General features: G+C 35.8%; 1 protein-coding gene and 2 long non-coding RNA genes across 3 annotated transcripts; 1 reads left to right on the top strand and 2 right to left on the bottom strand.

Moving 5' to 3' along the window:
• Positions 1-1,304: 1,304 nt before the first annotated feature.
• LOC145133284 (uncharacterized) lies at positions 1,305-2,431 on the bottom strand. The gene is made up of 2 exons (XR_013718521.1): positions 2,058-2,431; positions 1,305-1,591 (listed from the first exon to the last, which is right to left on the bottom strand). It is a non-coding gene; the product is annotated as an uncharacterized LOC145133284 (long non-coding RNA).
• A 944-nt stretch (positions 2,432-3,375) lies between these two features.
• On the top strand, positions 3,376-8,653 carry LOC145131199 (RNA polymerase II C-terminal domain phosphatase-like 4). The gene is made up of 9 exons (XM_079065925.1): positions 3,376-3,591; positions 3,993-4,243; positions 4,469-4,554; positions 4,639-4,757; positions 4,848-5,028; positions 5,101-5,390; positions 5,477-5,662; positions 7,934-7,972; positions 8,070-8,653. Exons 2-9 carry the CDS (start codon positions 4,005-4,007, stop codon positions 8,385-8,387), a joined length of 1,458 nt encoding a protein of 485 aa, XP_078922051.1. The 5' UTR covers positions 3,376-3,591; positions 3,993-4,004; the 3' UTR covers positions 8,388-8,653.
• LOC145131200 (uncharacterized) lies at positions 6,208-7,065 on the bottom strand. The gene is made up of 3 exons (XR_013717775.1): positions 6,976-7,065; positions 6,706-6,886; positions 6,208-6,636 (listed from the first exon to the last, which is right to left on the bottom strand). It is a non-coding gene; the product is annotated as an uncharacterized LOC145131200 (long non-coding RNA).
• Positions 8,654-9,145: the final 492 nt, after the last annotated feature.

The following is a 9,145-nucleotide window of genomic DNA, read 5'->3' as shown; positions in this document are numbered from 1 at the left end:
GAGTGTATTACATAAAAGACAAATAACGTAATCTAGCTAAGTTGACTGCGGTAGCTGACTCCGGTTGCTGATGAACAAGATTGACTCCGGGTGCTGAACCGGTTGAGTAGAAAGATGGTTGCGGTAGCTGAGATGGTTGCGGTAGCTGAGTTCAAGAGGGTCACTTTTATGATTCAACAGGGGTGTTGGTGGGTATGGATCGATGAAAGGTTTGATCAGACTTGGTTCTCCAGAAATGGCGAAGAGGATGAAGAAGGTGGGTCAAGTGAAGGCGATGTGGAGGAACATTTGGAGGTGGATAGGAGTCGATGATAAGATACACATATAGCTCAACTGGAAGAGCATCACTGATTTTCATCATCTTCATCCATTTCTGGTTTATTGATTGGTTTAATTTTGGATCTATCTAATGTGATTGACATTTGTTGTATTTTCTAAAATGTTGGCCATTGATATGATATGAATTAGGGCAGATTAACAAAATTGGGGTTTTTTTATAAGGGTTGTGGGTAAAACTTTTGATTTCTTCCATGGATTGTAGTTCTGGAAATGCACACACATTTGCTTTGAGAGAGAGAGAGAGAGAGAGAGAGAGAGAGAGAGAGAGAGAGAGAGAGAGAGAGAGAGAGAGAGGTGGGACCCCTTGTATATTAAATTTTATTTATTTATTTATTTATTTTAAAAAAAGTAATACAAAACCTCATAAATGGTCCCTGGGTAGTGAAATGACAAAAATACCCCTTACTTAACGGCTAAATGGTAACGGAGTGAGCCGGAAGGACCAAATGTTAAAAGTTTTGAAACCACAGGGACCATCTGTGAGGTTTTTTGAACTTAGGGATTAAACTTGATATTTTCGAAAACCGCAGGGACCATTTTTTGAAGTTTTGTCTTTTGTATATAAAATTGATGATGAGAAGGATTTACAATGTATATAATAAAAATATACGAGAAGGATAAGAAATGCTGAAATAATCTATTAACTAAAGGTTTATGTTTATAATGATTTACATAAATCCTAATACAAACTATATTTTTGTTAAGATCTGAATTTTTAATATCTGAATTTTTAAGAGGTCTGAATTTCTAAGAGGGTGTGAATTTTTAAGATCTGAATTTTAAACATGTTGTTTGTTTAAACCTCTGAATTTTTGTGCTTAATTATAAAAATGACCATTTTACCCTCCTGTATTATTTTTTGCAAAATTATAAAAACACCATACAAAATCCAAATTAAACATAAATCAAAATTAAACAATCAAAGATAAATATTTGACAAATCTATCAAATTATAACAATCAAAATTGCTTTGTTTTAAATTATATGCTAATATTGATCACATTACAAAAATTGATGTTAACAGATCTACATACAAATGCAACAATCCAAATAAACTTAAAAACTGTAGCAATAAACATCAGAAAAATCACAGTGGAAACTGCATCCATTATCACCCTAATCTTGATAGCATCTTGGTCATTATCAATCACCTATATCAACCAAACAAAGGATACAACAGCTTTTATCATCCACATTGAACATTTTAAGAGAGAATATTAACAGACAGTTTTTATCATCCCAGGTTTCTTTTCTGCAAAAAAGATTCAAGATAAAGAAATTTAAATAAATCATAAATTAAAACAATTTCATTCAAGCATTTCATCAAATGGTTCATATGCATGTAAAATAAACATGGGAATATCATAAGTTGAAACAATTTCATTCAAGCATTTCATCAAACGGTTCATATGCATGTAAAATAAACATGGGAAAATCACCAATATCTCATCAAAGTCAAACCAAAATCAGCAACATTTCATCAAAATCAAACCAAAATCGGCAACATTTCATCAAAATCAAACCAAAATCAACAATATCTCATCAAAGTCAAACCATATTTCAAACCAAATAAATAATTTCAGCAACATAACCATAAATTCGACAATTTTTAGAACCCACTACAAGCATTTAAGCAAGTTTTACAACCGATTTCAAGGCCATTTCACCGGTTTCAGCAAGAAAATCAAAAGAAAACATGAGACTATAAAAAAGAATACCGATTTCAGAAGATTAGGTGTGTTGCGGCTGTGCGAAGTGCTGTATGACGGAGATGCTCAATGGCGGAGGTGTGCGTCGACCTGAGGGAAGCTGACGCCGGTCCCTTGACGTCTGACATGCAACGTCAGAGATGCATGTGTGCAGCAGCCGGAGCCGACGACGACGGCGATTGCAGGGAAGAACGAAGACGACACCGGCGACGGAGATGGCAGGGAGGAACGAAGCTTCAACAGATGGTGATGGAGGATTTGGCAGTGTGCATCGATGAGAAAGAAAAAGGTGGAGGCGCGCTGGTGATAAGAAAAGAAAGAAGTGAATTAGGAGGCGCGTCGGTGAGAAGAAAAGAAATACGTGAATTAGGGTAGTTTCGTCATTTTTTTTTCAGACGCGTATACAAGTCTGAAAAATTAAGAGTTTTTTATCCAATTCAGATGTATTTTTTTAAGAGGTTACCAAACGAGCTACATCTGAATTTTTAAGAGGTACCCTCTTAATTTTTCAATTAAGAGGTAAACAAACGGGGCCTAAAAGTAAAAAAAAATAATGTCATGAAAATACCAATTTGAAAATCAAGTAACTATTACCAAAGCAGGTTTATACAACATGTGTAACCATTCAAAGTTTCTTTTTATTTTAATAGTTTAACCATTAAAACTTTTACACCATGTTTAACCATTCAAAGTTTTTATCTTTTTATTTTAATAGTTTATCCTTTGATTAAAAAACAACAATTACTAAAAATTATTCTTTTGATTAGAGGTGCGCAAATGTAGGATTCGATCCGATCCCTTTTTGCTTAGGTCTGGCCTCAATCCGATCCAATCAAAATCCGATCTAGATGTCATAATCCAATCCCGGCTCCAGCCAAATTCCGAATCAAATTCTTATCCGATTTCAAATCAGTTCCAACCAATTTTTGTTGAGTTTTACCATATTTATGCCGGTTTTGGATCCATTTTTTTAGCAAATCAGGTTTATGATCCGGTATCAAATCCGATTTTACCCATAGGATTCGGGTCCAATTGTAAATCGATGGATCGGATCAGATTTGATCCAGTTTTGTAAAAACTGGTTTTCAGACCAGATCGGTTTCAAATCGGTGATCCGGTTTTCGTACGGATCGCTACTTTTTTTTTTTTGCTAATCATTATAGAAAACACACATTGGTATTTTTTTAAATAAACTTTCCATAGTTAAAAAAATTCTTTTAATGGCCGAAACAAAAAAAAAAAAAACTGTATTATATCGATTTTTATGGAATTTAGACTTTAGAGTCTGTTTGGTAATTTTGTTGCCTTAATGGGTCCAAACTTATTTGGTTATGTGAGAAAGTATCTGGAAAAGAAAAACGTATTTCTCTAACCAGTTTTCCCTCTTCTCAATTCTCGCCTCCATCAAACATCGCTGCCCTCTCCGACCTCGCACACTGCCTTCTACCATTGTCCCTCTGCTCCGACTTCTGCGGCGTCGGGGACAACCTCTGCTGTGCGTCGTAGAACACCAGTGTTTCAAAGACAGCTGCATCCTTCTCTCGTAAGTTTCCGTATACTGAAATCTATTTGTGAGATAAAAATATCGAAGATTCACACCGTTAAGTTGATTTGTTGAATGTGATGCTGAAGTTCTTAACTAATGCGCGAGTTATTTCATGAATTTGGTAGAGTGTATGTATTGATGTACATTGAAATGCGAAGTGTGGTTTTGTGGTTTCGATAAAAGCCCTAAGTGAACGTTGATTGATGAAATAAGTTAAACTCAAACTATTAATGACGAAGAAGACTGAAATCAGATTAGGAACCCTTTCTTAGGAAAATATAGCAGTGTAAAATAGATTGTTGAAACGATTTAGGGTTTTTTTTAGTATTTGTATTCTCCTAATTCTATCACCGATTGTGGCAACTTCTGATTTGTGCTTCTTAATCTTAATTGGATAGGCTGAGGTTTAGATGAGTCTCATTGACGATGCTTCGGTGAGCTCATCAAGCAGCGATGATTTTGCATCTTTTCTGGATGCAGAGTTGGATTCTGTCTCTGATACATCTCCTCAATCAGAAAAAGAAGAAGAAGAACAAGAAGATGATGATGAAGATGAAGATGAAGATGATGGCGACAACAATGATGGTGATGATGATGATGATGATGATGATGATGATGATGATGAGAATTATAAGTACCTTGATGAAAGGTACGTACTGACATTGTTTTCCTCATCTAATCTTGCATCAAACATATGTACCTAAAGATATGTAATATGTTTTTTAAGAGAGAAGGTATCAAGAGGCTTACTATCAACCTAGTGAAGCTCAAGTTTTCCATGGCTTATGATGCTTACTGAGACTCATGGAGTTATTAATTTATGTTCAGAATTTCAATCATTTTGGTTGATTTTAAAGATTTTGATCTTCCGCAGGACAAAGAGGAGGAAGATTAGCGAATCAGAAACTACCGAAGAACCCAATGGTTCAACATCTCATACAGAACAAGAAATCATCTTAGGTATCCTATTGTTTATACATCAGTTTGAATTATGTTTCATCTACAAAATTTCTAACTCTTGTTAATTATTATTATGTTCTGAAGAATCAGTGAAGGAGGGAGCATGCACACATCCTGGTTTTATTGGAGGAATGTGCATAAAGTGTGGAGAGAAAAGGGATAGTGATGATCAGTCTGGTGTTGCATTTGGGTATATACACAAGGTTATTCTTCTTTCATAAATCACACATATCATTACCTCTTGTCATGAAGTGCTTGAACTTTTGTAACCAAGAAATCTTATGATATTGCAGGATCTTAGACTTGCTAATGATGAAATTGATCGATTGCGTGATAGAGATATGAAGAATTTGTTACGCCACAAAAAGCTTTACTTGGTTCTTGATTTAGATCACACCTTACTAAACTCAACCAGGTTTTCTGATATAACTCAAGAAGAAGGATACTTATTGAACCAAAATGATCCCATGCAAGGTATTTATATCCCATACAATACTGATATTTGTTAGAAACAATGTTTTAACTTTTGATACTTTGTAATGACAGATGCACTGAAAGGTACTTTATTCAAATTACCCTCAATGCACATGGTAACAAAGTTGAGGCCTTATGTCCACACTTTCTTAAAAGAAGCAAGCAAGTTGTTTGAAATGTCTATTTACACCATGGGTGAGCGTTCTTATGCATTAGAAATGGCAAATCTTCTTGACCCTGGTAGGGTTTACTTTGACTCTAGAGTAATTGCACAAGGTGATTGCACCCAAAGACATCAAAAAGGACTTGATGTCGTTCTTGGGAAAGAAAGTGCTGTTTTGATCCTTGATGATACAGAAGTGGTAAGCAAACACCCATCACTTACTAGTATTACTATAAAATTACCATTTTGCCCCTACGACATAAAGTTGATTGTATTTTTTTTAAGGTATGGAAGCACAAGGATAATTTGATTGTGATGGAAAGATATCATTTCTTTGCATCAAGTTGTAGACAATTTGGGTACAGATCCAAATCACTTTCTGAATTAAGAAGTGATGAAAGTGATGTTGATGGTGCTCTTGCTACTGTTCTTAAAGTGCTTAAACGAGTCCACACTATGTTCTTTGATCCGGTATGTCCTCAATTTTTGCAAATCATAATGTGTTTTGATAGAGTAAATTACTGAAATCGTCCCTATGGTTTGGTCAAAATTGCACTTTTGGTCCCTGTGGTTTGATTTTGTTGCGTTTTTCGTCCCTTACATTAGCATACATAAAGTTAGGGACCAAACGTGCAATTTTGACCAAACCATAGGGACAAAAAACGCGACAAAATCAAACCACAGGGACGGTCCGAGTCCAAAAAAAAAGTTAGGGACCAAATGTGCAATTTTGATAAAACCATAGGGACAAAAAACGCAACAAAATCAAACCATAGGGACGATCTGAGTGCAAAAAAAAGCAAGGTTGCAGAAATCGCTCGACGGTAGCTCGGCGGTGGACTGGGGTCAAGGGATTAATCGGCTAGGCGGGGATTAATCGGGGACCATTAATTATTAAGAAAAATGTTCAAATATTAATAAATCTAACTTTAATCCAAATAATATAAGTAAACTCATAGCCACTGATGTAAATTCACAAGTGTTACAACATATCAACCAAACCCAAATTCACCTACATCTAAATATGTCTTGTAATACCATTCACTACTAGGATCCATATATGGTATAAACAAGATAATTTAACAACTCTTTTATTGACAAATTCTACAAACCATCCTATAGTGAACAGAAAGCATGTGATTTCCGATATGTATAAGCTTCTTTTGAGATCAAATCTTTTCTGAACAAAGGTGAGGTGAAGACAGAGTATGTAAAAGAGATTTGATGAAATGCACAGAACATGAAAATGGTTGAAGGTCCAAAAAAACCCCTGTTCTTAAGCCAAGAACAACAATGAAATCTTTGAGGATTTTCATCAAACAGCTTATGTGCGTCAATCTGAACTCCACTTGTCTTTGTGTTTGTGTTTCTGCTTTATCTTTCCCATCTTTACCCTTCTCCTTTCCTATTGTCTTATCATTAATGGATGTAGAAGATGGATCATCCTAAAGTCGAATAACAATTTTAGTAATAGCATAACAAAACAAAAACAATTTACATGGACAAAGACGAACCTGAATTCCATTAGATCTGCCATTTAGATCCGGTGTCAAAACAAATTTCCTGGAACTCAAGGCATTAAATCGACCCAAACACGGTGAATATGATGACTAATGGCTAACAGCAAGATACGATGGGAGAAGTCGGAGACGATGGCTAACGGCGGTTGCAGGGGAGGAGTCGGAGTCGTCTTCGCTAAAGGAGTTGGAGTCGAGCAGCGTATAAATAAGATATACGCTGAAGAAGAGTTGAAGTCGGAAGAAGAGTTAGAAGTAAAAACGAACCTGGATAACTCAATTAGTGTCGACGAAAGGAGCTGAAGTCGGAAGAATAGTTGATTTTGGAACCAATAAACTTCAAGAACTGCAATCTTTAAACTTCATGAGCCCAGAAACTTCGTGACGGGAGGAGCTAAAGTCGTGAACTGAAGCTTGGAAGGAGACTGCACGTCGTTGCTTGAAGGAGATGACGAACCGGGGGCCAGAGCTAAAAACGGGCATGAGACTGTCGAAGGTGAACGGAAGAAGAAGATGCGATCGATGTCCCTTGTTCGTTCTCGTTCGTGGTTCAGAGAGGCAGAGAGAATGCGATTTTTTTTGACTTCATCGAATGAGAAAACGGATGCAACCCTAGAAGCATTTCTTACATTTTGACAATTTTGCCCTCAAATTCTTTTTAAAATTGCGCTGACTTTCGTTGACCGATTTGGGCGCCTAGACCCGCCTAGACCCGTTTTTGACCGACTTTGACCACGTCCGATTATATAGCCTGATTAGCTATAAACGTCGACAGTCGAGGACCGCCAAGCGCCTAGGCGCCGATTAATCGGCCGCCTAGGCCGATATTTGCAACACTGAAAAAAAGTTAGGGACCAAATGTACAATTTTGACCAAACCATAGGGACGAAAAACGCAACAAAATCAAACTACAGTGACGATCCGAGTGCAAAAAAAAGTTAGGGACCAAATGTGCAATTTTGATAAAACCATAGAGACAAAAAACGCAACAAAATCAAACCATAGGGACGACCCGAGTGCAAAAAAGAAGTTAGGGACTAAACGTGCAGTTTTGACCAAACCATACGCAACAAAATCAAACCACCGAGTGCAAAAAAAAAAAAGTTAGGGACCAAACATGCAATTTTGACCAAACCATAGGGATGATTTCAGTAATTTACTGGTTTTGATATTTGAGAATTCGGTGTTTAAGTTTTAATGATTTTATTCTAACTTCACACAATAGGAACTCGGGGAGAATTTTGATGGGCGTGATGCAAGGCAGGTGAGATACTCATTGTATTTAGTTATTTACTATTTTACCCCCCACAACTATTTCCTATTTTTATTATTAATTTGTAAAATTGTTATTATTATGTCAGATGTTGAGAGCTGTTCGGAGTGAAATATTGAAGGGGTGTAAAATAGTGTTCAGTAGGGTTTTTCCGACACAGTTTCAAGCGGAAAACCACCAGCTATGGGTGGTGGCTGAGCGGCTAGGTGCCACCTGTACGACTGAGGTTGACTCGTCAGTGACACATGTCATCTCTACAGACATTGGAACTGAAAAGTCAAGGTGGGCTGTTCAAGAAAAGAAGTTTCTAGTGGAACCACGGTGGTTGGAAGCTGCGAATCTCAGATGGGAGAGACAACCTGAGGAGAAATTTCCGGTGGTCAAAGAAGTAAAAGAAAAACACTGAACTTTTTGTTTCTCTCTCATTTGACTAGTTGTTGTTGACTTGATAGAGAGTTGTGGTTTTTGTTGGTATAGTAGTATAGGTGGTGGTTACTAGTTAGGTTAGAAGAACAAGATTAGAAATATCATAGTATCTCATACATTTTGCATCTGATTTGTCTGATTAAGATGTACAGGATTTTTGCTTGTCAAAGATGTTTTGACTCAATGGGCTTAATGGGTTAAGCACTTAATCTAGATAGCTATATATAGCTGTTTTTGTTAGCCTAACTATGGACATAATGACTTCATGGGTTAAGCCAAAAAACTTGCTATTTTTTCCTCACAATTCCTCTTATGTTAGTATTGATGAATATTGTAAAATTTGTTCTTTGGAATGTAATGGTAAACTAGTGCTTAGATTTTTTATTCATTTGGCCTAGAAAATTGATTAATGTTGTTAAAATGATAAATTTTGTGATTTTTTTAGAAGGGTAAATTAGTCATTTAATCATCTAGTTGTTTGGATGTTTTATTTGTGAAATTTGTTTTTTAGAATGTAATGGTAAAATAGTGATTTAGTTATCTATATTAGTAGCATTACCCATTCAATTAATTTATGCATGGCTTAACGGGGACAAAGACAGATTAAACAAAATTGGTATTATTAAATAATTGTAAAAATATATTAGTATATTATTCGTAATAATTATTGTTTGATTATATAAGTAAAGAAATATAAAAATAGTGGTATTGAAAATTTGAAATACATCAGATACAATT

The sequence above is a fragment of the Lactuca virosa genome, chromosome 8, assembly GCF_052849685.1.
Source record: "Lactuca virosa cultivar CGN04683 chromosome 8, Lactuca_virosa_CGN04683_v6, whole genome shotgun sequence".
NCBI lineage: Eukaryota > Viridiplantae > Streptophyta > Magnoliopsida > Asterales > Asteraceae > Lactuca > Lactuca virosa.
The sequence above is the reverse complement of the archived record's forward strand: the minus strand, read 5'-3'. Positions and strand labels throughout refer to the sequence as shown.